The sequence below is a fragment of the Marmota monax genome, unplaced genomic scaffold (genome assembly GCF_021218885.2).
Source record: "Marmota monax isolate L192 unplaced genomic scaffold, Marmota_monax_Labrador192_F-V1.1 WCK01_AAM20220418_F8-fsc00064, whole genome shotgun sequence".
In the NCBI taxonomy this organism is placed as follows: Eukaryota; Metazoa; Chordata; class Mammalia; order Rodentia; family Sciuridae; genus Marmota; species Marmota monax.
Window position 1 is genome coordinate 7,018,322 of NW_026694542.1, and position 26,961 is coordinate 7,045,282.

The following is a 26,961-nucleotide window of genomic DNA, read 5'->3' on the forward strand; positions in this document are numbered from 1 at the left end:
GAAGTGAAAGGGGCAAAATGTAAAACTAGACCTGTGCCTGGGTGCTCAGCAAAACATGGTGTGCTTCTGGACAAGGACAGAAGGAAACAGGCAGATAAAAACCGCAACGGCTGGGGCCGCTTATCGTGGGTGAGGTTTTTTTTTTTTTTTTTTTTCCTTTTTCATCTACAATGCTGTTTCTTTCGTGCTGTTTGCCTAAGAATAAATTTAAAAGTTAGTTTTAATATTTCCCTCAGGGAAAAGAAGAGAAGGCAGGGAGAGGAAGATAGAAGGGAGCTCTGGGACTCTCTGAAAGGGTTTCTGGCTAAGAAAAATTCAGAGGTCATTTATAACACTGGGCAAGTGGCACCAGCTCAGCCTTCTACCTGGAAGGTTCCAAAGGCTGCATCCCCTTTGCTCTCTGACTTTACGGTAAGCAAATGGACCAAAATAGTTGCCAAAGTTAGGGAGGCAGTGTGTTAGCGGACACTGAAGCCACGTTTAAGAATGCTCTTCAGGCCAGGTGCAATGGCACACACCTGCCATCCCAGTGGCTGGGGAGGCTGAGGGAGGAGGATTGTGAGTTCAAAGCCAGCCTCAGCAAAAGTGAGGCTCTAAGCAAGTCAGTGAGACCCTGTCTCTAAATAAAATACAAAATAGGGGTGGGGATGTGGCTCAGTGGTTGAGTGCCCCTGAGTTCAATCCCCAGTACCTTCACCTCACCACCCCCCACCCCACAGCAAAAAAATCAAGAATGCTCTTCAGGCACTGGGAATACAACTCAGAGATAGAGCACTTGCTTTGCATGTGAGTTTAATCTCCACCATCATAAAAAATATGTATATATCAGATTGTGGATCTTTTGGCAAAACTGATCGTGATTGCTATCGATGAGGCTGTAAAGAAATGAGCAGCAGTGAGCTGGCGAGAGCACAAGCAGGCCTTCTGGGGGACGGTGTGGCAAGGTGGACCCAAACAAAGGATGCGCACACCCTTAGAGTCAGCACTTCTGCCTCTTGGATTTATCCTGAACCTAAGGAAATGATCCAACAAATACATCAAACTATTTATTTAAGATGATCACTGCACAGTTTATAATAATAAAAAATGAGACCCCATATCTTAGAAAAGGAATTGTAAAACTAGATTTTTTTGGCATCACCATGCAGTAGGTACACTATGGATCCATACTAAAAATAGGACACAGAAATAAAACTGAAGTAGAAAGAGGCTGGGGATACAGCTCAGTTGGTAGAGCGCTTGCCACATGCACAAGGCCCTGGGTTCAATCCCCAGGACCATTATAAAAAAAAAAAAAAAACCTGACATAGAAAGATGCCTACAAGAAGGCCCCAAAGCAAGACGTGTGTGTGTGTGTGTGTGTGTGTATATCTATATATATATATATATATCTTAATTTTGTAGGATTGAATATCTAAGTATGTTCATTTGCATAGAAGAATTTCTGCAGAGCTACACACTAGAATTTTAACAGTAGTTAATCTTTGAATGATGGAATCCTGTCACTGTATCAATTTAGTTTTAGTTATGCTGCGCTAATAAACTGAAAAATCTACTGGTTTACAACAGAAGAATGTAGAAACTAACACATGTAAATTAACAAATGTTAGAATTCTGGTTGTGTATCTTTGCAGAAATGAACATACTTAGGTATACGAGTTTACAAAAATGGGATACTATATATGTCTTGCTTTGGAGCCTTCTTGCGTTATCTAATAAATTAACAAATGTTCATTTCCCTCTCCATCTCATGTCTATTGTGGCTGGTTGCTCCTCTGCCCATTTTCTTCACTCTGGAACCCAGGTTGATAAAACTGTCTCTGATAAAACTGAACACTGCAGGTCACTGTGACAGAAGCATAAGATAGATGGTGGACCACCCACCAGCTTTGACAACCAGGGCTGAGCTAGTCTCATGGCCCTTTCTGGGTTCAAAAAGGCAGGTGCAGGTCACAGTGGCACATGCCTGTGATCCCAGTAGTTCCAGAGGCTGAGGCAGGAGGATGAGGAATTCAAAGCCAGCCTCAGCAACTCCTCTTCCTTAAATTAGGCCAAATCCTAAACCCTTTCTGGTTTCTCTGCCTCAGGGAAAATATTTTTTTTCAGAAAAAAAATGTGTATTTTTGTTGTTGTTGTTGTTGTTGTTTGTTTAAAAAGGACTGGAGATGTGGCTCAGTGATTAAGTGCCCCTAGGTTCAATTTCTGTTTCCAAAATAATGATAATGATGATGATGATGATGATGGTGCAGGAATTTTATGATCCTCCCATAGGCCTCAGGAAGGGCACTCTGAGGAGGGTAGCAAACATTTTGAACAATAATGCAATCTACCACCTAAGTTATTTCATCTGATTACTTGACCTTCTTTTCTCTGCAGAATTAGGTAGGGAGAGAATGCAGGTCTAGTCACAGAGGTAGGGCCTGGGTAGTGTGGGGTCTTATTGTTAGAGCTGCTCGAGGAGGGGGAGTACAGTGGCTACTGTATCCACGGGTTCTGCATCTCAGCTCTGACCAACTGACAATGCAAAATATTGGGGGAAATATTTTTTTCGAATCTGACCAAATGTGCAGACTTTCGTTTCTTATTATTCCCTGACCAATACGAACAACCATTTATATGGCATTTCTACTGTATTAAGTATTATAAATAATTTAGAGATGATTAAAAATATACAGGAGGATATGCATAGGTTATATGCAAATACCACTCCATTTGACATAAGGGACTTGAGCATTCTCAGATTTTGGCATCTGAGAGGGTCCTAGAACCAATGCCCCTACAGATACCAAGGCATAACTGTTTGGACATTGAGCCCAAGCTACCAGTACCAGGCAGAGATGGCAGCTTCAAACATGAGACAAAGAAACCAGAAAGAGGTTAGGATTTGGCCTAATTTAAAAGGCATGCCAGCCAGGTGTGGTGGTGTACACCTGTAATCCCAACTGCTTGGGAGGCTAAGGCAGGAGGATTGCAAGTTCAAGGCCAATCTGGGCAACTTCAGGCACACGGAATTACCAGAATGCTTGCCTAGCATGTGCAAGCCCCTGGGTTTAATCCCCAGAACAGGAAAGAAGGAAGGAAAAAAAGAGTTTTTAGGATTAATTAAATGGATGGATGGCCGAATTGACCTGGACCCATAGTAAGTATAAAATGATGGTGAAGCAGAAAGTTCTGAATTTAACAGAAAGTTCTGGATGTCCAGAAGTATTAAACCAGGTCTGCAACTTACTCCAGAATAATGTTTTGGTCAATGATGGACTTCGTATATAGTGGTAGTCCCTAGGCCACATCCTAGTTTTCTTAGTTTGTGAAAGTAGATTCTCAGTGTTCACAAAACAATGAACCATCGAACAGTGCCCTTCTCAGAACACATCCCCATGGGTAAGTGACACATGACTGCATTTTCCAGACTTGAGTCAAGTTAGAAAACTTCTTTGAATGTTCCTGCCTGTAAAATGGAAATTGAAACAGCTGTCCTGCCTACATCACACTCCCTGGGGGAGGGGGTGGGGCTCACGTGGAGGCTTTAAAATTGTCAGTGCTCTCCTTTGCAGGTGGAACGCTTGGTCCTTCAAGCTGTACCCACAGTACATGTGACTACATGTACCGCTTGTCTCCAACTTCTCTCATCACCTTATTACCAAAGCAGGCGGTTTACCCCTTTTACTTCTTTTTTTTTTTTTTAGAGAGTGAGAGAGATAGAGGTAGAGAGAGAGAATTTTTTAATATTTATTTTTTAGTATTTGGCGGACACAACATCTTTGTTTGTATGTGGTGCTGAGGATCGAACCCGGGCCGCACGCACACCAGGCGAGCGCGCTACCACTTGAGCCACATCCCCAGCCCTACCCCTTTTACTTCTGCCCACATAAGGAGGGTGAGAAGATGACAATCAGAGTCCCAATAAGGGAGGAGCAGGACCCTTTGATGGATGAGCCATGGAAGAACCAGGATGTGGAGAGAAGGACCCCACTCCCATGCATGTCTCGGAGTACCTCTTTCGTCCCAACCCCAGCCTCCCATGATGGAAGGTGGGAAACGTCACTCATCAGGGCTTCCCCAACCCAACTGGTCACTGGAGCCACTTAGGAAGCATTTAACAACTAGATTCCTGGGCGCTGCTCTCAGGAGATTCTGATTCATAAGGAGAGGGTGGGACCAGGCTGAGTCACAGAAGGTGATCTGTGCCACCCCTACCTGTTCCTGGCTTGTGCCCAGCCCTCGGAACAGGTCTCGTGAGGTGCCCAGCATGCAGTGCCCAGACATCTCAGGTGGCACGAGCCCTGGCAGCTGGGAGAAACCTGAGTGGGCCCAGGTTATCTGATGGCACACCCATGCTCACTTCTTGAATATCAAGATCAGGGGAAGGCTCAGGAAGAGGTGTCTCTGGGCAGCACAGGTCACCCTACAAGCTGTCCCAAGGCCAGGCTTTCCAGGGCAGTAGGGGCACAGGAGGTGGTAAGAAAAAAACACCTTTTCTTGCTCCCAGCCCTTCAGAACCAAGTGATGCCTCAGGCTCCCACAGCCTGCCATGGTGCCTTGACTGACAACCTGGGAAGAACCTCTTCCACATCTGTCAACATCTCCCTAAGGGCTGAGGCAGGTCTTCTTCTTCTCTGTGAGCCTGGTACAAGGCTTGGCACACAACTAGTGCCAGCTGAATATTTCATGATGAAAAAGAGAGGGAGTGATGCTTACCATGTTACCACAGGGTCAGAGAAGACCTGACATTCACACCCACTGAGTACAGGGAAAGGCATGTGCTCACCTCTGAGAGACGGGGAACCCAATCCCCCATCACCTCCTAAAGGCCAAGTCTATATGCCTCAATCTGCAGTGGAACTAAATTACCTTTAGCATCATGGTATCCTCTGACATGGTAATGAGTTAAAGTTACAGAGCTTCCTAACTGGGCATGGTGGTGCATGCCTATAATCCCAGTGGCTCAGGAGGCTGAGACAGGATGATCACAGGTTCAAGGCCAGCCTCAGCAATTTTGTCAGGCCCTAAGCAATTTGGTGAGATCCTGTCTCAAAACATAAAAGGGCTAGTGATATAGCTAAGTAGTAAATTATCCCTGGATTAAATCCCTAGTCTCCCCCCAATCCCCCCAAAAGTTATGTGGCTTCTTGCCAGGAAAATGTACCTCCAACCCCACCAAACATAGGCACACACACTCACATCTGGTACCAATTTCCAGGTCACAAGGAGGATTAGCCCTTTGACTAAAATGGAAAGGTTTGTTTTTTTTTTTTTTTTTAATGGATAAAGAATGTAGAAAGAATGACAGTCAGAAATTAACATTTTGCAACTTCCAAATTAAGAACTGATTTGGGCAAGGATCATCAGTAGATGCCAAAATCACTGAGCAAGTGATTATTGGAGAACAGGATATTCAATTGGTCTCAAGATATCACACATCATCTGTTGTGTTATTTAATTTCAAGGAAAACTATATCTATCCATGAAGAAACAGAACATCCATCCCCTTAATTAAGTGGTCAAAATTAGCATTACTGATAGTGGGTTGGCCTAGCATTAGGGACCCTGAGTTACACAACACCGAGTATCAGTATTGCTAAAAATATTCAACCTGAATTCAATCCTTAGGAAACAATCAGACATACCCAGAATGTGGGACATTCTATGGGACAAGTGGCCTTGACTCTAAAAAACCCAATGGTTTTCTAAATGTCACATATCCATATTAAATCCCTTCCTATTTAAGATACCTGGAAAGGATCTGATTCATACAGCTGTCCAGGACCTCACAACAGGGGAAGGCCTCTCAGGGAGGCAACTGCCTACATAAAGATTTCCAAACACTGGTCATTATTTGGTACCAAAAATGTAAACAGCCAGGTGCACTGGTGCATGCCTGAAATCCCAGCAGCTTGGGAGGCTGAGGCAGGAGAATCACAAGTTCAAGTCTTAGCAACTTAGTGAGACCTTGACTCAAAATAAATAAAAAGGCCTGGGGATGTGGCTCAGTTGTTAAGCACCCCTGGGTTCAATCCCCAGTACCAAAAAAAAAGAAAAAAAAGCTGTTATGGGTGATGAACAATTCCCAGTCATGGAACATACACTGGTGAGTCTGAAAAGCTGGGTGGGATGCCAGTTCCCAGCCAAATATCCTCCCACCCACCTCATTGTAGCCACACCCCTGGGGATCCCAGGGCCAGGCAATGACTACTTGGAGCAGAGATTAGCACCTGCCAGCAGAGATGCCTGTAGTGCTGGTCCAGACCCCCAAGTCCACCTGGCATTGCCCTGGGATACAGGAACATCTTCTCATCCTCCTGGTGCAGGTGATGGGGTTGTCTGGTGCCAAGCCTCTTGGAGTCGAGGCAGGAGGGTCAGCAGTAGAGAATCCAACACAGCCAGACCCTGCCAGGAACACCGGAGACCCCTGGAAAACCAAGAAGCCTGGATGTGACGGCTTCATCTTACCAGTTTCAATGCTATCCCCACCTGTGCCAAGGCCCCAGCACCCACAGGCCCATCCTCACCAGTATCTCTCATTTCCTGGTCTCTGGGTCTGCAGTCAGGGATCTTGGGGACACCTATGTCCCCTCTGCCCACTGCCCCAACACACCTGTGGTCCAGCAGCAATAGGTCCTGCTCCAGTAATTCCTTTACTTCCTTGTTTGCTCCAAAAATGTCCCACAGGGTCAACGGGGGCTCAAATTGCTGCCAGTGCTGGGAAACCAGAGGTTAGAAGTGATGAGCCAGCTGAACTACTCTGGGTCTCATGGCAGGGATGAGAGGTGAGGGAGGATCCAGTCCAGCATGGGGGTCTCAGCAGCTGATACTCATAAACACCAGGACAGGTCAATGGGTAGGTGCAGAGGTGGGCACTATCACCTCTGTGGCTCGTTCAGGTGGAAACCCAGATCCCAGCCAAGCCAGGTCTCCATCTGCTCCTCCTCTCTCTCCTCTGCCTGCCAGGGTACAGCAGCCTCAGGTTTTATGGACTTGACGACATCTAAAGCAGTTCTGAGTTTAATCGATCATTATCTATTGTGCTTCCTATCTGAGGTTTCAGCTCTGCTTAAAAACACACGGAAACCCTTTATCTCATCTATTCCCTCACACAGCTGAGAAAATCAAGGTTCAGAGAGTGGAAAGGCAATGTGCCCTAGATTTCAGTAGAATAGGGGCCAACACTGGATCTTTCCAGCCCAAGTCCCGGGTTCTTACCGCTGTACCGCACTACCTATAGCATCTGCTCATCAGGCCTCAGCTGGACCACGGCCCAACCTCTGGCTGTCAACCCCAGAGGTATAGGAGGGGTGTGTTTTGTGGTGTTTTCTCTCTCTGTGTGTGTGTATGTACAGCGGGGAACAGGAGGAGAAAGAGGCTGACTCTGCAAGGCTTAGGAAGAGAAAACAGTACACAAAAACCTTATTCCTTACCTGGTGGGTGAGCCCCACGTCAGTGCGTAGCCCCATGGCCAAAACCTCCTCCAGCCTGAAAGAGAAGTCATTGAGGAACCTTGGAGAGGGGGCCTTTCCTCTCCCACTCTACCACTGATGCTGGGATATGTTGGGGACTATGGGGAGGGCAAGGCAGGACATAAAGAAGTACATGTGGAGATGCTTCTGGGGTGTGGGGAACTTTGGGTGAGGAGCCCTCTGCCCTTAGATGCTCACAGCTCCAGTTTGCCCAAGGGGACACGCTTCCGGGTGCCATGACCAAACAGCATCACTTCCTTCATCCAGTTGTCTGGTTCCAGTGTCTGGATCCGAGCCTCCCAGGCATGGCCTCCAGCCCCCTGAAGCGTAAATCGCCCATGGGCCCCTAACAACATCAACAATGAACCCCACATTAATGAGCTAACAATGGGTTCTTATCAGATTTACATCAGTGGTTCTCAAGTCTGGTCCCTGGACCAAGAGCTTCTAATATGCTAGAAATATAAACCCTCAGGCCTAAACCAGCCCAGATCAATCAGAATTTCTGGAGGAGTGGCCCAGCATTCTGGACTTTAACAAGCCCTGCAGAGGACTCTAACACACACTGAAGACCCAGAAACAGCAGTCAATCAAACACCTTACAATACATCCTCAACAGTTCTACACAGTAGATATTATCGTTAGCTGTACTTTACATGTGAGGAAATTCAGGCTTGGAGAGGTTAAGTAAGTGGCCCAAGTTCACACAGCCATGACATTCCTCTGCTAAGTCATCCCTTCTGTTGCTCACAGGGGACTTACCGGGCCCAATGCCAAGGTATTGACCGCACTGCCAGTAAGTCCAATTGTGGGTACTGAGCGCCCCCTGTGGGGAAGAAGGGAATAGTCAGCGCAGAGGGAGGAGGTTTTCCTGTTTGTGTTCAGGGACGGGGCACCAGGTTACATTGTCCCACTGTCTGGGGTCTGAGAGCACCCAGCAGGGCCCTTCTCCTCAGAAGCCCGAGTTACCTAGTTATACTCAGCCTGCCATTCCACACCTCCAGCCAACAGCCCCAGGACTCACGTTCCTGGCAAAGTTGGAGACCTCATACTGGCGGAAGCCAGCCTCCCGGAGCAGCGCCCGACCCTCCTGGTACATCTCAGCGGCGAGCTCTGGGTCAGGGGCAGGAAGAACACCCCGCTGCACCTGGGCGAAGAGTGCAGTGCCCCGCTCCAGGGACAGCTGGTAGAGGGAGAGATGGTCGTCACAGTGGTGCAGCAGTTCCTGCAGCTGCCTGAGCCATGGCCCCACCTGTTGTGCTGGCAGCCCCAGCATCAAGTCCACGGACACGCGGCCAGGGAAGAGGCGCCGGGCTTCTGCCAGCGTCCGCAGAGCACTGCTGGTCGAGTGTGTCCTCCCCAGCAGCTGCAGCTCAGTGTCATCTAGAGACTGGGAAGAGATAGTCAGCTGTTAGTGTGCTGGCCAGCTCAGAGAGAGACAGCAATGCCACAGACACAGCATTGTAGAAACAAATATGGGGGAAATGCAATACCTAGCAGGCAGTGGGAAGATGGGGAAGGTGGGGAACAGTCAAGTCAGTACCTAGAGCTACTACACACTGAAAGGCAATGTAATCCTTATAATCCTCCAAAATTAGCTCCATTTTCCAGATGAGAAAGTTGAGGTTCAGAAATGTTAAGTAACTTATCTTGAGGACATATAACTGCAAAGTCAGGACTGGCTCCAAAATCAAGAATCTTTTCTTCCTTTACTTTTTATTTTGAAATAACTTATAGGAAAGTTGAAAGGTACAATAAACACTTTCATCTAGACTCACCAGCAACATCTGACCAGTTACTTTGTCTCTCTCTAAATGTGCAGACAAATTATTGTTATTATTTTGAGAGCAAATCATAGATAAGCACTGCCCAGAACTTTCTGTGATGATGGAAATTTTTTGTATCTGCACTGTTCAATACAGTAGACACCAGACACATATGTTAATTTAAATAGTCACATTTCAAGTTCTCCACTAGCATGTGGCTTGTGGCTGGTGTGCTGGACAGTAGAGTTACAGGTATTATATCTCTTAATTTTTAAATCCTGAAATGTGTATTTCCTAAGGACAAGGACACTCTCTTACATAACCACAATCCAATTATGGAATTCAGGAAGTGTAACACAGATACAACACCATTACCTAATAAGTAGTCATATTCAAATTTGGCCAACTGTCCCAGTAATGTCTACTATAATAATTTCCTCCTTTACAACCAGGGGTCACCCCTGGCATTCGGCTATCATTGTCTCTTTAGCCTCCTTTAATCTAGTCCAGATTCTCAGCCTTTCATGACATTGACATTTTCAAAGAGTACAAGCCAGTTGCTTTTGAAAATGTCTCTTGGGCTGGGGCTGTGGCTCGGTGTACAGTGCTTGCCTAGCTAGCATGTGTGAAGCACTGGGTTCAATTCTCAGCACCATATATAAATAAATAAAATAAAGGTCCATTGACAACTAAAAAAAATTTTTTTAATATTCATTTCCCAGTTGTAATTGGACACAATATCTTTGTTTTACTTATTTATGTTTATGTGATGCTGAGGATCGAACCCAGGGTCTTGCACATGCTAGGCGAGCACTCTACTGCTGAGCCACAACCCCAGCCCCTAAAAAATTTTTTAAAAAACTGTCTCTTAATGTGTGAATGCTGGAGATCAGCTGTACAACAGTGTGCTTACAGTTAATAATACTATACTGGCACCCAAAATTGTTTAGGAGGGCAGATCTCACACTGCCTGTTCTTACATTAATTTTTTTTTCACAAGGAGTTGAATCCAGGGGTGCTTAACCACTAAGTCACATCTCTGCCCTTTTGATGTTTTGTTTTGAGACAGGGTCTCACTAAGTTGCTTAAGGACCTTACTAAGTTGCTGAGGCTGACCTTGAACTTGCGATCCTCTTGCCTCAGCTTCCCAGGTCCTTGGGATTCCAGGTGTGCCCTGCCACCAATCTGGCTTCTTACATTAATTCATTCTCTCTGCCCGGCCACCTCTGTGTTGAGGATGAAACCCAGGGTTTCAAGTATGCTAAGCAAATCCTTTAGCACTGAGAAGCATCCCCAGTCTTAATTTACCTGATGTTTCCTCAAAATTAGTTTCAAGATATACATTTGGGGCAGGAATGTCTCAGAATTGTGAGTCTCTTTCAGTTTATCCAATCAAGACAAAGCCCATGACCCTAGGAGAAGTGGTTCAATGGAAGTGGTAGTGTTAGTGGTAGTGTTGAAGGTGGGCAAGACTGGCTATGGAAATATTAGCAGGTGAACCTAGAACAGGCTTCTCCCTACTTGAGAACCTTCGGTGGCTCCCCGATCACCACTAGGAAGAAACCCAAACTCCTTCAGAAGTGCTGAGAGCTTTCAGACTATATGTGCAGTCCTGTCTCTATAGCCTCTGGTCACAAGGAATGATTCACAGCTCCCCCAAAACATGCAGGTCTCCTCCATATCCTATGTCTCTTCCTCCCACACCCTCTTACCTGGTGAACTCCTCCCTTTTCTCAAACATTATCTCCTTCAGGAAGCCTTCTGTGATTTCGTTAGACTAAGGTGCCCTCCAAGTGGTACTCTGAGAGCCCCCTTTATAGACATATTTCCATGCTGCAGTGATCTGACCATGTGTCTGCTTCCCCACATCTCCAATCATGTAATACCTCATTTCTGAGTACCTACTATGTTCCAGGCCCTATGGTGGTGCTTAGTGTACAAAAAGGCATGCCAGAGGCCTACCTCATGAAGCTTACATCCCAGTAGAGCAGCAGATGACTAAGTGTCATCACAAGGGCTGGGAATGTTGCTCAGAGTAGAGCACTTGCCTAGCATATTCAAAGCTCTGGGTCCAATTCCAGCACTGGGGGGAAAAGTGTCATCATGGGCTCTACTGTTATTGAGCTCTCACACCCAGAAATGTTTGCCCAATGAAAAAGTGTCATCAAAGGGGAGACAGCCCTGAAGGTCTGGATGCATTGGGAGGGGGTGGGTGAGATGGGTTACCTGGAGGCCAATGGACAACCTGTTGACTCCTGCTGCTCCAAATTCTGCCAGCCTGGAGGCTGGGGACGAAGTGGGATTAGCCTCCAGCGTGACTTCCGAGTCTGCAGGCAGGTGAGCTATCTGTGCCACAGCCTCCAGAACAGCAGCCACAGTATGGGGACTGGCTAGACTGGGGGTTCCCCCACCAAAGAACACAGACTCTACCCTGGGGAAAGATGATGGAGAAGATGACACCGGGAGAGGCCTGTGGCATGCTCTGCACCCGTCTTCCTCTCCAAGACCCCGGCTACAGTCCCCAGTACAGACCGTTGCACCCCGCTGAGCCGCAGCAGCGTCTGCACCTCAGTGACCAGACAGTTCCGCATGGCAGCCTCCTCCACACCGCGAGGGATGTATTTATTGAAGTTACAGTAACTGCATCGCTTCTCACAATATGGCCACTGCGGGCAGAGGGTGTATGTGCAGGGTGAGGCGTGACTCTGGGCACCCTGGGCGCTTCCTGGGTTCATAGCAAACATTTCCATCCTCATTCCGAGGTCGGTCAACAGTGGCTAGGACATCTAAACCACCACTCCCAAAGCAGGTCGCCCTGGGATTATTATCCCCACTTTAGCATGAGAAAACTTAGGCTTGGAAGGTCACAGAGCTGGTGACTACCCTGACCTTGACATTTCCCTGCCAGGGCACCAGGACCTATCGGAGACCTCGTCTGGGGGCGGGGAAAGACAGCAGGCAGGTCCACCGCGTGACAAACGCCACCTGGGTTCTGGTACGCCAGAACTCTGCCCTCCCGCCGGCCACTCACGTGCACGTAAACCGCCGCGCGCCTGCTCGCGGGCTCAGGACTTGGGGACCCTCCCCCACTGTCCACGCGGCGGCGCCTCTGGGCCGCTTTGGCTGCTGCCACCAAGCCGCGGGCCCGGGCAGCGGGGAGAACCATGGCGCACAGCGCAGTGGGGACTGGGATCGTGCCCAGGGCGCACGGGTGTACGCAGAGCAGGGTCGCATGTGCTGCCCAGGCGGAAGGAAGAGAGGCTGCGTGACCTCGCGCTGCCTCGGAAGGCCTTGGATCTGCGGCGCCACCTGCCGGACACCGATGCGCTCATCGCAGCCTCCTGTTCTTCCTCTCCCAAGAACGCGGGGCGCGTCTTTTGGTACCCTATACCAGGGCAAGTTCCCTGACCCATCCAGGAGCTTAGTTTGTCCCATCACTTCCTTCACATTTCATGTTCCTGTCTCAGAGCTGGGCGCTGAGGACATCTAGGTGCAGAAGATCGGGAGAAGTCAACGAACAGGTGAAGACAGGCAGCACAATTAATGCAATGCCTGCTGGACGCCAGGCCAGTGTGTTCAGTGCAGGGAGGGCCTCTGTTATAAGAGCCATGGAGTCTCTGAGGGAGGAGAGGACACTTGGGCTGGATCTTGAAGGAGCAGAAAGTCCCGGAGGGATTGGCTTGCCATGAGAGTATACTGTAATCTCTAGGTCAGGCCAACCCAGGACAGTCAGAGATGGTGTGTGCAGGAGAGAGTGAACAGGTGATAGCTTGCAATTCTCAAGAATAACTGTGGAATGTGCTGGAGGTACAACTACTGAGATAAGGAGGAACTGGTCAGAACAGCTCAGGCTCTGTTCTAGTACCTCTTGTCCTCTTCCCCTCACCCTAAAGAAGACTTCTTTCTTTTTCTTTTTTCTTTTTTTTAATATTTTTTTATTTTTTGGCAGACACAACATCTTTGTTTGTATGTGGTGCTGAGGATCGAACCTGGGCCACACGCATGCCAGGCGAGCGCGCTACCGCTTGAGCCACATCCCCAGCCCAAGACTTCTTTCAATGCTTTAGTCCAATATGGCACATGGTCACCAAGGGGAGGCTGGTTTCCAGGGCCCTTCAAGTCCAGTGCAAGCAGGGCACACACAGATGAGACTCTACTCACACCAGGAAACTTTTCTGAGCCTTGGGGCAACTGGCTTGAAATGAATCCAAGGCTTCTGTTGACCCTTGTTGCCTATCTATAAGTAATACACCCACTTCATGTAGTGTGTGTGTGTGTGTGTGTGTGTGTGTTTTGTCTCATGGAACTTGGACAAGTTAGTGGCCAGTGCACAGTGAATCTGCTTCTGGGTTCTAGCAGGGTGCTGTGGCACACACCTGTAATCCCAGTGGCTCAGGAGGCTAAGGATCAAGAGTTCAAATCCTATACCAAAAGCGAGGCATTAAGCAACACAGTGAGACTCTGTCTCTAAAGAAAATACAAAAAAAAAAAGGGGGGGGTGTGCTGGGGATGTGTCTCAGTGGCCAAGTACCCTGAGTTCAACCCCTGGTACCTCCCCCAAAAAGATAGCTGGCTCCTAATCCCAGCTGTGTGGCCCTGAGCAAGACACTGAACCTCTTTGAGTTTCAGTGACAGTGTTTGTGAATTGGGCCAATGCCTATGTGATAAAGTCATTGGCAAGATTTCAAAAGAAAATGTACATGAAAACATCTAGTGTAGTGCCTGGCACTCAGAGGATCCTAAATATATAATCATTTCTTAAAAAGTAAGACAGCTGCAATTGCTGCTGCTGGAGACAGACATCCCAGGAGGTGAGGGCTGCAGGCGGGAGAAAAGTTTGTCTCTGAACTGGGAACTGAAATGGAGGGAAAACAATAAATTCTATAGCTTCACTTGCTTTTCATTACACGATTTTAGTTGACTTTTCAAATCACTAATTTTGGAGGTTGCAGTGGAGTGATATATTATTAGTCTCCCACCAGTTCTGCACTAGATAACACCCCTGACATGGGGGTCATGATTATAAACAGTTGCCCAGGTTACTTTTCAGGGACCCGAAGGCTATTGATTGAAAAACAATGATTCATCACTTGGGCCTATGCAAGTATCCAATTGGTGACATTTTGACATCAAGGGGCCAAAAACTCCACCCTCAGATGGTGCTAAAGGGACCCCATTTTCTAAAAATGTGTCCTATGAAGAGCTATGAAGACTGGTTACATTGTCAGGTGTGGTGGCACACACTAGTAATCCCACCGACACGGGAGTCTGAAGCAGAAGGATCACAAGTTTGAGACTAGCCTCAGCAACTTAGCAAGAGCCTGTCTCCAAATAGAAAAAGAAAAGGGGTAGGGATGTAGCTCAGTGGTAGAACACCTCTGAGTTTAATCGTCAGCATGGGGGAGGTGAGCACACTTGGGATGTGCCAACCACTGATCACCTCCAGTCACACTGCTCTTTATCAATTGCCCTGCTTCTTTATCCCATAAATATCCCCAAGCCCTGCCCTGTGGGAGGTAGGTCTGAGACTTGGTTCTCCCATCTCCTCATGCTTTGCTGCTTCATGAATAAACTTTCTTTTGCAAAACTCATGGTGTTAGTGATTGGCAAACTGCACAGCAGGCAAAACAGGCTGGTTAAGTAACAGTACCTATGTGCCTTGTAGAAGCCAACTGTTTTTTTATTTCTTGGGTCAAATGACAGCCTCCTTTATTTTTACTGGGTTGATTGGGAAGGATGGGAGGAGTGATAGTTAAAGGGTATGGGGTTTCTTTTTGAGGTAACAACAACATTCAAAATTGACTTTGGTGGTGATGGTTACACATATCTGTGACTATATTGAAATCCACTGGTGCCAGGCATGGTGGTGCATGCCTGTAATCCCAGCGGCTTGGGGGGCTGAGACAGGAGGATCAAGAATTCAAAGCCAGCCTAAGCAAAGGCACTAAGCAGTTCAGTGAGACCCTGTCTCTAAATAAAATGCAAAATAGGGCTGAGGATGTGTCTCAGTGGTCCAGTGCCCCTGAGTTAAATCCCCAATACCACCTTGCCAAAGGAAAAAAAAAAAACCACTGGAAAAACTATATTTTAAATGGATGTTTTGGATAGTATGTGAATTATATCAATAAAGCTCTTATTTTTTTATCTTTTTTTATTAGTTGTTCAAAACATTACAAAGCTCTTGACATATCATATGCTCTTATTTTTTTTTAAAAGAATATTTATTGTTGGACTTCTCTGGCAACAATGTGAAAAATGATGGATCAGGTAAAGCTTACAAAAGAAAAAATGGAAGCCGGGTATGGTGGTGCACACCATAATCCTAGCAATTTGGGAGGCTGAGGCAGGAGGATTACAAGTTCAAGCCTGACTTAGTAATTTAGGAAGACCCTGTCTCAAAATAAAAAGGGCTGAGGATGGTTGTAAAGTATCCCTGGGTTCAATCCCCAGTACCAAAAAGAAGAAGAAGAAACAGAAAAAATGGGTTTGCAACCTCAAAGGGATGGGGTGAGGGTTAGATTAAACAGATCATCTACTTAAAAAGTAGTATTCAGAGGAATCAGTCTGAAAGTGCTGGTTTCTCTTGAGACTCCTCCTTTCTCCATCCACTGTCGTTCCAGAGAGAGTACTCCAGCCAGAGACCAGGAAACATAGAGCTCTTTATGCCAAATGACAAAGAAGACTGGGGCTTGGGGGGAGGGGCGGGAGGCAGGCCGGGTTGGACCCCTCCTCCCCTGGATTCACAGTTTCAGATGTCTTTCCATCTGCTCTCGGAGTTTGTATTTCTGGATCTAGAGGAAAAACAAAGGAGCGAGAGTCAGGTGGAGTCCCCGCCTGTTAGGGTGAGCAACCACAACCGTTTGCTTGGGACTGAGGGTTTTTTCAGTTTTTAGTGTTAAGATTGAGAAAGCCTGGGACAAATCAAGATGAGATGACAGGTTAGTCCCCCTATGCTGCCTCTCCTGCTCACCACGGAGAGAGGCATGGGTTGGGCCACCTGGAGTCCCATGACACCCTGCCCCTCCCTGGCCACCTCCACTTCACACACCTTTCCTGAGACCGTGAGGGGGTAGTCCCTGACAAAGACGATGTAGCGGGGGATCTTGAAGTGGGAGATCTGCAGAACAGAAAGATAAAGCAAGACGCTGGGCAAAGTCACAGGGCTAGGGTTGGGGCAAGAGGGCTCACTTGACTGGAGAGTCATGTCTGTAAGGGTGGGGCATTCCCCAATCCTGGATGGTTGGCAGGAACAGGTGTGTGAGGGAACACTCAGGGGTCGGGGAGATGGAGGACGCTGAGGCTCCCACCTTCCCTTTGCAGAAAGCTTTGATCTCTTCCTCAGTGGTGGTCTCCCCACTCTTTAGCCGGATGCAGGCACAAATCTCCTCCCCCATCCTGTGGTCCTTCACTCCCACCACCTTCCAAGGTCAGAGACAAATATCAGACATCATGATTTTCCTGCTTGTTTCGTGGATCACACCTGGGCTCACCTGGCCTGGGTGCCTCACCTGCACTTCCTGCACCTGTGGGTGTGTGTGGAAGAAATCCTCAAGTTCTGCTGGGTAGATGTTCTCACCGCCCCGGATGATCATGTCCTTAGAGCGACCCACGATCTTGCAGAAGCCCTGCTCGTCTATGGAGGCGATGTCTCTGTAGGTGAAGCCGAGGAATGCCCTCTATTCTCTGCTTTAACTGGCTCCCTTGCTCACTCATTCATCAAACATTTATTGAGCACCTGCTATATGTCCCCCATTGTTCTAGAAGACCCAGCAGGAATAAGACACATTCTCTGCAACTTATAGTCTAGGTAGGAAGGCAGAGAACAATAAACCAGTACAATACCTATCACATATTTTCTCTTTCTCTTTCCCTATCTGTGCACTTGCTTTTCAAGGCTGGTTTCTGTTTCATCATTCATGTCTTAGATCAAAAGTTTCCAAAGGCCTTCTCTGACCACCGGCTCTGAGGAAAGCTCCCCTCCCCATTACAGCCACCTTTTCTCCTATAGTGCACACAGCATAGAATCCCATTTAATTTTTTGATGTCCAAAATAATCTGTCATCCTCTTCCAGACAAGTGGGAAGTAAAAGCAGGGTCCTTTTTATCTTGCTCTCCACTGGGGCAACAGCAACAAGAACAATGCTGGCCCCTAGGAGGTGAGTACTAAGAATGTGCTGAGCTAACAAATGAGTGACTGAATCAATCTTGGCTCCAATTTTGGGAATATGGCTACAGCACACTGTTCTGGTGTCTTGTCTCCATGCTAGGTGTGGTTACCCACGTTGTACACATTTTGGAAGTCAAGTCTCCAGGATGAGAGGGGCCCTCTGGACACCCACATCCTCCTTGTGCTAATGTTTCCAGCTCAGTCTCAGAACCCACAGTCTCCCCTCAGTAGCCGGAATCTCTCCCCCACCCTGCCTTCTCACCCTGTTCGATACCACTTGTCCTGCCCAACTGCTTCAAAGGTCTTCTGAGGCTCTCCCCAGTATCCCTGCATGACGCAGTACCCTCGGATGCACAGCTCCCCGGGCGTGTTCAGCTCGGCCAGCTCCCCTGTATTCACGTTCACGATCCGGGCCTGGGACAGGTCAACTTCAGGCTGGGGCCACCTGCCCACTCGTTCCAGGACTGGCAGCTCTTAGGGATGGGGAAAGCTTTGCCTTCCCTTCACCCAATAATGAAGTCCCCTGGCTCTGCCCATCACAGCCCAGGGAAAGGAGAGAGGCCAGAGTAGACTCATCACCAGTCAGAGACCTGAGCTGGCATGAAAGATCAGTCAAGGCCAAGGCCAGGGGTGCTGAGGGAAGAGGAGGCAGGGAAGGAAGCTTGTGGAGGGCCAGGCCAGCTGAAGAATTATAAACTGCAGAAGGGAAGGGAGTCTCCTCTGACTTCCTGTTAAGCACCAAATAAAGAAGCCAAGGAGGGTGGTGTGGCAGTGCCATGTGATCAGGAGAGGCAGTCTGAAAGCCTACTACAAAAGGAACCACACACAGCCAGGCGCAGTGGCACATGTCTACAATCCCAGCAACTCAGGAGACTGAGGCAGGAGGATGGAAAACCCAAGACTAGCCTCAGCACCTTAGTGAGGCCCTAAGTAAATTAGCAAGACCTTGTCTCAAAAAATAAAAAGGGCTGGGGATGTGGTTCAGTGGTTAAGAGTTCCTGGGTTCAATCCCCTGTACCGAAAAAAAAAAAAAAAAGAAAGAAAAAGGAGCCACAGCCAGTGTGTCTCGGTTTGTGCATCCAAATATGGGCATAAATATGTCAGTTCCAGACTACCTTCCAGTTGGGTATCCCAGTGGGGGTGGCAGTGAGGCTGTCAGATATGGGAGGGGCTCATATTCCTGCATACTCACTTCCCATGGGACTGCTCCAGTTGGGAGGGTAGGAGAGAGGAGATGCACCTGAGGAGAGGTGAGTCCCAAGGGAAGCAGCTGCATGGAACCCCTGGCAGTAACCCCACAGGGACAGAGAAACTGGTATGGCAAAGGAGTCATGGCTGGGAATTTGAAATTGAGATGAGCTCCGGACAGTGTCTGAGGTGCAAGGGACCCCCAGAGGGATAGGCTGCTTGGGAAACCATCTACACCCAGTCAGAAGAGCAACTCCACCAAAGCGAGAGGCAAGAGTCAACGGGGGAGAAAGAGCTAGGTAGGAAATATCTCTGTGCTCTGGCCCCTCTTTGAGGCTTCCCTGGCTGCCCTGAAGCAGACAGTGGGCTTGGCAAAAACACACCTCAGACAGGAAGGGAGGCAGCTGGCAGCTGCTCAGGGCCTCTCTCCCAGCTCTTCCCCTTTCAGCCCACAGAGAGCCTTGGCCAGGCCCAGCAAAGATCCTGCTTCTAGGGGCTTTCAGCATCTTCTGTGAACTGTTGGGACCTCTAATGGAAAGCAATAAATGTCTCCGAGTGGTGGAAGTTGAGGTCTGAGGGTCTTGGTCGGGGGCTCACCTCCGTGTGAGGCATAACTCTGCCCACACTCTCTGCCTTCTGCTCCAGAGTGTCCTCAGGGAAGTTCATGAAGGTCACAGGACTATTCTCTGTAGTTCCATAAACAACCTAGAGGGTCCAGAAAGGGGGTTTGACGGGAGCTCAGCAATTACAGAGGGATGGGTGAGCTACTCAGGGCAGTTGAATAGTAGGAACTGAGACATCATTGGTTGATAGGGGCCCGGGAAGGGGGCAGAGACATTGATCTCTGCAGGGGTCCCAGATATGAAATAAAACTGAGACCTGGGAAGCCATTCTGTCCTAGCCAGGGCTCTCAGTCCTGCTTCCTTAGAGCAGTCACATGTCTGTCTGTGGCTCCTGGCATTACCAACATCCTAGACTTCTTTCCCCCATCCACATGCTGCCTTAGCCCCACCTTCCTGATTTCAGGCCACAACATCCTCTCTCCCTTCCTTCCAAACCGAAGGCCCCATAAACTTGATGAGAAAGCCAGTCCACCTTGGCCAGCTAGGAGTGGCACAGATGCAACCCACCCCCAAAACCTGGGACAAGTGCCTGACCTTGGGGTGGGTGCCCCAGAGCTCTGCAGAATTTCCTGTAAATTTACTTTCATCAAAATAAAATACAACCAGAGCAGGGATTTAAAACGCCTGTGGCACTCACAACCCCCAGCCCCACCCCTCCTCTTTCAGTGGTTGGAACATCCTGAGCATCAGAAAAATCAGAAGCCAGCCTAAATACCATCAGAGAATGTTACAGATCACCCTGTATTCTACTAGATCTTTGTCTGTGGCCCCCGATCCCCCTGTATCAGCTGGTGTGGCTCTGGCAAAGCTGGGGTCTAGTTCCTCCCCTATCCCCCAAAATGGACAATACCTCTTGCCAGGCAGCCCAGAGCTTACCTGGGACCAGAGCTATGACCTTCCTGCTCACCCTCCCCTGTCCACAGGAATCCGGACACGGTGGCTGGCAAGTGGGCACTCAGAGACCTGACCCAGCTGGGGAGGGCTGCCCACAACCTTGTGCATCTGGCAGCCTGAACTGGCCAGGGCTGATCCTGACCCCGCCTCATCCATCCTCACAGTCCTGGGGCCACTGCCCAGGCATGGCCTCTGCCAAGTACACCTCGGCGCCACTCGGCTGCCACCCTAAGACCCCTCAGGGGTGGATCCTGACCACTGGGAGATGGGGATATTTGGGGGGAGATCTAGGAGGGGGATGGTACGACTGTGTCCCGTGGCCTGTGGTCTCCGAATGTTTTGCCAGTTCTGTGGGTCACTTCCCACGCCTCCGCCCCCAAGTTCCCACTTCTCTGCTTAGCCTTCAGCCCTAGAAAAGAGGGTGGGGTGCGCGGGACAGAATCGCAAGCCTAGGACTAGAAGAGAAGAGTCAGGGAGGAGCCCAAGGATGAAGGCGCTCCTTAGGGTCGGCTCTGGAGTGTCTAGCCAGAAGGGGGAGCCCGACGCCAGAAGGGCTCTCACGCTCGGCTGGCGCAGCACAAGAGTCCCATTAAAGCGCCGCCGGCTTGCCGACCACGGCGAGACGCATCCCGCTGTCCGGCCCCGCTTCCTCTCTCCCTGGGTTCAGGGCACCCCGCCGAGTGTGCATTGGGTGGGGGAGACATGGAGGCTCAAATTTGAGCAAACAAATAAGTTCGGGGAACGCCTCCTCTCCGGTGTAAACTTGGGGCTCTAGACACACCCATGATCGCCCCCCCCCCCAAAAAAAAAAAAGCCCAGGGAAAGGAGGTAGGGGGAGAAAGGGCATCTCATCTGAGAGCAGGCAGCAAAGGTCTCAGACTGAGGGGTACGGTCTTGGCCCCCCATGCATGGTCGCCAGGTGGGGGAAGGGCCCCTGGCCCTGTCGCCATGGAGGGCGGGGGAGCATCTCTGGGCGCGAGGGAGTTAAGTCCAGTGGCCTCGATGCTCCACGTAGTAGCTGGCTCAGGCCCCCGGCTGCGGTCAGGGCCACCATATAAATAGGGCGGGAGACCCGAGCGCCCAGAACTTGCCGCTGCCCGCACCTGGCCGTCGCTGACCCTAGCCCCGGCTCCAGGCATCCTGGCCATGGCCCGCGCGATGCTCTTACTTAGCCTCGGCATTCTGGCCAGCCTTCTGCCGGCGCTGGACGCCTGCCCCCAGAACTGCCACTGCCACGGAGACCTGCAGCATGTCATCTGTGACAAAGTGGGGTTGCAGAAGATCCCCAAGGTGTCAGAGAAGACCAAGCTGCTCAACCTACAGCGCAACAACTTCCCGGTGTTGGCTGCTAACTCGTTTCGGGCCATGCCGAACCTCGTGTCGCTGCACCTGCAGCACTGCCAGATCCGCGAGGTAGCCGCGGGCGCCTTCCGCGGCCTCAAGCAGCTCATCTACCTGTACCTGTCCCACAACGACATCCGCGTGCTGCGTGCGGGCGCCTTCGACGACCTGACTGAGCTCACCTACCTCTACCTGGACCACAACAAGGTGACCGAGCTGCCCCGCGGGCTGCTGTCCCCTCTAGTCAACCTCTTTATTTTGCAGCTCAACAATAATAAGATCCGTGAGCTGCGCGCAGGCGCCTTTCAGGGCGCCAAGGACCTGCGCTGGCTCTACCTGTCAGAAAATGCGCTCAGTTCTCTGCAGCCCGGAGCTCTGGACGATGTAGAGAACCTCGCCAAGTTCCATCTGGACAAGAACCAGCTATCCAGCTACCCCTCCGCTGCCCTGAGCAAGCTGCGGGTGGTGGAGGAGCTGAAGCTGTCCCACAATCCCCTGAAGAGCATCCCAGAAAACGCCTTCCAGTCTTTCGGCAGGTACCTGGAGACCCTCTGGCTGGACAACACCAATTTGGAGAAGGTGAGTGCTTGACTGCAGAGCTCTGCCCGGCTCCTTCTTCTCCCCCTGAAGGCTGGGAGCTAGGACCACAGCCGGGCACCATCCCCTCTCCTCAAATTCCCTGTCCCTCTGGCTATCTCAAGGCAAGGAGCTCTGCCACCTCTCCCTCTTCTTGTCACATCCCCACCCTAATCCTTATCTGGCTGCCCTCCCAGGACTCCTGCATCTAAGAGGAGAGGGGCTACCCTGGCCCCAAAAATGGCCTCTTAGGAGGCCTCTGTAGTGCTCCCAAACCCCCACTGTGAGCAGTGCCCACCTCTTCCGGTTGGGCCTTCCTCCCCTCCTCTGCTGTTTTTCCCAGTCTCCAGTAAACCTACCATCCCATAAAGAAAGGTTTGTTTATTGAGAAGGCTTCCAGAGTTTCTGGGCAAATCAGGCCCACAAAGAGACCCTGTTCCTGGTGGGGGAAGGCCTGTGTGCTAAGGTGGACTGGGGAGTGAGGGGGGAGCAAATACCTGAGGAAGACCTCTACACCCCTCAGAGGTCCTGGTGGATGTGCTGCCCCCACCCCCACCAATACACACACACACACACACACGCACACTTACTCACTCACGCCATGATATTTTCAGGTTCATTCTACCTAAGTAGGGAAGTCAAGGCATGGGGACCAAAGACTCCCTAGGCTGCAGAGCCATATGAAAGAGCAAAGGCAAGCACTCCATTGTCAGCCCTTTGCACTAGACAACCCACAGGAAAGCCTGGGCTGTGTGTGCTTCACTGTCCCCCAGACTGCTGGCTGCCCTTTGCCCATTCTAGTCCCCAGACCCATCTCCTGTGTGCATTCTCACTTAGTCCTTCTTCCCCTGGGATGCCAGTCTGGCCAGATCTCTTCCTTGGGACTGGAAAATCACCCTGGGACAGAGGCTTCAGACAGGAGGTTTGGTTGGGGGCCAGGACAAGGTAGAGGACAGTCTGGTCACTAGAGAATGTCACACCTTAACCTAGGCTGTAGGAGAAGGCACAGACATGGAGAAGATGACAGAATCCACCTGGGCAGCAGCCAAACTTTGCCTGGTTGGATGGAGCCTGCCAGGGCTTGCCCTTCTGTAGCTCAGACCCCACCCCCACTGGTGGTGGGATCCTCTATGAGCCACTAGTGCCAGAGTGGCCTTTTGGTGGGCAGCAGAACAGCATATCAGGGACTGATTTGGGTTAGGGGCAGCCAGACAGGAACAGTGGCGCCTGGGGCCAAGATGTGGGCACCAATGGAACATTTCCTCTGGAGCTGTCCAACTGGCCAATGTTTTCACCAAGGTGGCTCCACAAATAGTGTCTGGCAGGCAGTGAGGATAAAGCTGGGGGAAGTCCCAGGACCCTGGGCTGTGGGCAGCCTGGGCCTGCTGCCTACCCTGCCAAACACTGACCAGGTTCACCGTGTGCCAGTCTGAGCTCCTGGGGACAAATTCTGGCTGCCTTAGCAGCCCAGTATTTGCACAGGGAGTGTGGTGCCCAGGGGAGGGGTGTGGGGTGTGGTCCTAGGGCTACTATTTACTCTCTAGTGTGACTCTGGCTAAAGGGACAGAACTTTTTTTTTCCTTTTTATCATCTGCTGGTTAGAAACAACACCTCCTATCTCAAAAGGGCCATGGGGATTAGCTCATCAAGATAACTTGATCACTCTTCTTTGAAAACTCCTCAAGGTACCAAGGCCTGTGTCCAGGGGAAGACCCTGCTCCTCTGTGGGGACAGAACTGGGAAAGGCTGGACACAGGCTAGAGCACTCATTCCGGCCCACCTCACCTCCCTAGTTCTCAGATGGTGCCTTCCTGGGTGTGACCACGCTGAAACATGTCCATTTGGAAAATAATCGCCTGAACCAGCTGCCCTCCAACTTCCCTTTTGACAACCTGGAGACCCTCACCCTCACCAACAACCCTTGGAAATGTACCTGTCAGCTTCGGGGTCTTCGGCGGTGAGAATATTCCCATGTCACCCGCAGAATCTCCCCTCATTTGGCCCCACATTTAGCTATCCTGGGTACACATTCCAGATCTGCTAGTAAGCACAGGACCCTGGGAGCCTCAATTTCCTCATTTGTAAAATGAGGATGACAGCTCCAGTCTATCCTGAGGTCAAGTCCATCCTGGCCCTATAGTTCACTGTCCCTTCCCCTCAGTATTCCCACACCTTTCCCCAACCCCAGCAACTTTCTGTTTCTCCAGATGGCTGGAAGCCAAGGCTTCTCGCCCAGATGCCACCTGTGCCTCACCCGCCAAGTTCAAGGGCCAGCACATCCGTGACACAGACGCCTTCCGCAGCTGCAAGTTCCCCACCAAGAGGTCCAAGAAAGCAGGCCGCCATTAAACAGGTGGGGGCTGGGCAGGCAGGTCCCCCTTTTTCCTCTTTGGAGATTCTAGCAAGTGAGCTGGTATCACTCATGATTCCCCCACCTCTGCAGGAGGGGAGAACTGGTGTTCCCCTCTGGGAGGAAAAGATAGTGCCCAGGACTCCCACTGTCCTCTCTTACATTGTTTATGATGTTGGAGTCCTAACACACATCCTCACCTCACCACAGGTCCTGACCCAGCCAGTCCTGGTGACTGGCCTCTGCCTTCTGCCGGAGAGACTACTGACCTTCCCACCACCACCCGCTCCTCCCCTCAGCCTCTGCTGATGCACAGAGCTGCCCACAGCGACACACGTCCTGGCAGAGGGCCCTGGGCACTGTACCACCAACCCAGCTCCACCTGACAGGGTACAGGGGAGGACCCAAAGCCCCTCTCAACCATCACGGCTGGCCCTGTTGTGGCTCCTCTCAGAGAAGCTGGTGTCAACACCCCCGAGTCCAGCAGAACCAGAGCAGGGTGATCATCAGGATGGTCACCCTCTCAGAACCATCCTTCTTCTGTTCCCTCTCTCCCTGCCATTTGGAAACAAATATCAGACCCTTAGCCCACTCCCTGCTTCCAGAAACGATCTCAAGCCCTTCCTCCAACTCTGCCAGCCCCACCTGCCAGGACGCTCTCACAGGACACCAGTGCTTGGCTGCACATCCTCCCCTGCTGCGTTTCTACCCCAGATTTCTATAAGTATAAATTTATGGATGTATAGTATTTACTCCCTGGTCACCTATCTCCATGCCTCGTCAGGTGCTGAAGAGGTCAGACTGTGTTTTCTCATTTCTGCTTTCTGGAGAGAGGGCTGGCCTAGGGGTCACCTTTGGAGATCTGGCCTCGGTTCATCCCCAGACCTGTCATTCAGTCCTCCCCCCACCCTCCCCTCACCCCCAGTGACTCTGGCTGCCACTCACCACCAGCTCCTTCATGTTCATTTTGTGGATGATGGCTCGGACCAGCTCTGGAGGTGCAGGGGACCCGGCGATCACACCTGAATCAGAGAGCGAGGCTGACACAGCTCCCCCTTCTCCCAGATCAGTGGACCCCCTTTATCTACTGCTGGTTGATCCTGGACCTTCTTTCCTTCTTTCCCTTATCCTGGGCCTATTTCCACACCTAACATCTGGCCTGCGCCTGGTGTCCAGGGACACTGGGGATTTGCCTCCCTCTCACCCATGTTTTCACAGGGCCCTTCCTGCCCCCCCTAAAGAGAAGACTGGCTCATTCAGGCCAGTCCTGGGGGAAAGCAGCCCCGTCCCCATGCCTGGCCATCCTTGGCCCTACCCCACCTCCACATAAGGATGATAAGTCGTAACTGGAGAAGTCGGCCTGGTTCATAATGTCCACGAACATCGTTGGGGTGCCATATATGAAGGAGCCTCTGTGTAAGGGGAGGGTCTTCAAATTAGGCTTGGAAATGGAAAGGAACTCCCTCTTCCCACCCCACCATGAACCTCATTAAGGGCCAAAGCCAAAGCCGTGGGGAACAAGCAGAAGCTCAAGGCAGGAATTGGTCTTCTCCTGGGAGTCCCCCACGACCCCATCCCAGGTCTCATGACTAGAAGGAGGAGACATTTTGGAAAAGGTCAGGGCTCAGGTGCAAGGACTAGGAGAATCTCATCAGCCCGTGGGTAGCCTGTCTACCAGTGCCCACTTCTCTCTGGTGATGGCCTCCAGCGCCTTCTTGCCATTGAAGCTCGGAGAGGACAGAAGGAGAGTGGCACCGTGCATCAAACACATCATCGTGCCCCCCACGGAGCCCAGGCAGTGGTACAGGGGGCAGGGCATGACCACCCGCAACTCCTCTGGCAGCTAAAGATGGAGACATGAGGCTGAGTCTATCATGGGAGTAGAAGCCCCAGAAGCCAGTTCCTCCAGCCAGCAGGGGGAGCCCAGCAAGCTGTCCCGCTCTGCCCACCTCCCCACAGCCGCCAAGCCTTGCCCCAGTCCAAACCCATCTCACCTTCACATGCATTTTAAGGCGCTGGCCTATCATGTTGGAGTTGTTCACAATGTTGTAGTGGGAGAGGGTGGCCCCCTTGGGGCTGCCTGTGGTTCCCTACGAAGACAAGCAGGTGACACCTTGGCCTGCTTTCCCCCATCTCCTTCCCACCCTCGGCCACTGCCCAGGATCGATGCCCCAGATCCATTTGCTTCTCTGGTATATGTACCAAAGGTCTACCACGCGCAGCATGGGACCAGATGTGGGGATCCAGAAATGCGAACGAGAAGGACTCAGTGCTCATGTCACTCCCATGTGAGTCACGTGAGGAAGCTCAGGGAATTCTGTGGCCCACTAGCCGTGTGGGCTTGGACAAATTCTCTCTCTGGGCCTCAGATTTGCTTCCACTAAAGGAGGGACAAGTTCTATCACTTTAAACTCTGAGCCCTAGTGGTTCAGTAAATCTGTACCACAGCGGGGAGCAGGAGGGCCAGGAAAGGGTCGTGTGACAAGGACACCAGCGATTTTCCAAGGCAGAGCAGAAGGGTAGAGGCCAGTTTCAGGAGAGTGCCTGCTCTCCTGACTTCCTGCGGTCTCCCCATCCCTGGGAAAGGGTCACAGAAGGAGGG

General features: G+C 50.6%; 3 protein-coding genes and 1 long non-coding RNA gene across 5 annotated transcripts in view; 2 read left to right on the forward strand and 2 right to left on the reverse strand.

Annotated features, from left to right (window-relative positions):
• Positions 1–1,312: 1,312 nt before the first annotated feature.
• Rsad1 (radical S-adenosyl methionine domain containing 1) lies at positions 1,313–12,386 on the reverse strand. The gene is made up of 9 exons (XM_046420575.2): positions 12,252–12,386; positions 11,753–11,886; positions 11,447–11,651; positions 8,479–8,844; positions 8,217–8,280; positions 7,653–7,800; positions 7,416–7,470; positions 6,596–6,699; positions 1,313–6,409 (listed from the first exon to the last, which is right to left on the reverse strand). Exons 1-9 carry the CDS (start codon positions 12,384–12,386, stop codon positions 6,292–6,294), a joined length of 1,329 nt encoding a protein of 442 aa, XP_046276531.1. The 3' UTR covers positions 1,313–6,291.
• A 108-nt stretch (positions 12,387–12,494) lies between these two features.
• LOC131423257 (uncharacterized) lies at positions 12,495–14,807 on the forward strand. Its single transcript, XR_009224569.1, has 2 exons — positions 12,495–12,741; positions 13,170–14,807. It is a non-coding gene; the product is annotated as an uncharacterized LOC131423257 (long non-coding RNA).
• A 546-nt stretch (positions 14,808–15,353) lies between these two features.
• Acsf2 (acyl-CoA synthetase family member 2) overlaps positions 15,354–26,961 on the reverse strand; it is a 32,083-nt gene continuing 20,475 nt past the window's right edge. Inside the window, exons 7-17 of one of the 2 annotated variants that reach the window (XM_058571525.1) lie at positions 26,354–26,449; positions 26,045–26,202; positions 25,680–25,771; positions 25,305–25,381; positions 19,173–19,280; positions 18,580–18,627; positions 17,650–17,801; positions 16,729–16,870; positions 16,528–16,638; positions 16,269–16,337; positions 15,354–16,011 (exon numbers count right to left, since the gene is read on the reverse strand). In XM_058571525.1, coding sequence (XP_058427508.1) covers positions 15,961–16,011; positions 16,269–16,337; positions 16,528–16,638; positions 16,729–16,870; positions 17,650–17,801; positions 18,580–18,627; positions 19,173–19,280; positions 25,305–25,381; positions 25,680–25,771; positions 26,045–26,202; positions 26,354–26,449 — 1,104 coding nt within the window. In that variant the 3' untranslated portion in view covers positions 15,354–15,960. The remainder of the gene's footprint in view (positions 16,012–16,268; positions 16,338–16,527; positions 16,639–16,728; positions 16,871–17,649; positions 17,802–18,579; positions 18,628–19,172; positions 19,281–25,304; positions 25,382–25,679; positions 25,772–26,044; positions 26,203–26,353; positions 26,450–26,961) is intronic. The other variant, XM_046420291.2, reaches the window with a different exon arrangement.
• On the forward strand, positions 20,682–25,089 carry Chad (chondroadherin). Its single transcript, XM_046420293.2, has 4 exons — positions 20,682–22,012; positions 23,803–23,966; positions 24,217–24,362; positions 24,570–25,089. The coding sequence occupies exons 1-3, from the start codon at positions 21,239–21,241 to the stop codon at positions 24,356–24,358; spliced, it is 1,080 nt and encodes a 359-aa protein (XP_046276249.1). The 5' UTR covers positions 20,682–21,238; the 3' UTR covers positions 24,359–24,362; positions 24,570–25,089.

Bases quoted from the DNA above. Each gene is read 5' to 3' on its own strand.
- Rsad1 (XM_046420575.2), bottom strand. From the start codon at position 12,386: ATGGTTCTCCCCGCTGCCCGGGCCCGCGGCTTGGTGGCAGCAGCCAAA. The intron at 11,887-12,251 runs GTGAGTGGCCGG...CTCTGCCCGCAG, and splicing joins GCGCGGCGGTTTACGTGCAC to TGGCCATATTGTGAGAAGCG. The intron at 11,652-11,752 runs GTCTGTACTGGG...ATCTTTCCCCAG, and splicing joins CGGCTCAGCGGGGTGCAACG to GGTAGAGTCTGTGTTCTTTG.
- Chad (XM_046420293.2), top strand. From the start codon at position 21,239: ATGGCCCGCGCGATGCTCTTACTTAGCCTCGGCATTCTGGCCAGCCTT. The intron at 22,013-23,802 runs GTGAGTGCTTGA...TCACCTCCCTAG, and splicing joins ACAACACCAATTTGGAGAAG to TTCTCAGATGGTGCCTTCCT. The intron at 23,967-24,216 runs GTGAGAATATTC...CTGTTTCTCCAG, and splicing joins CAGCTTCGGGGTCTTCGGCG to ATGGCTGGAAGCCAAGGCTT.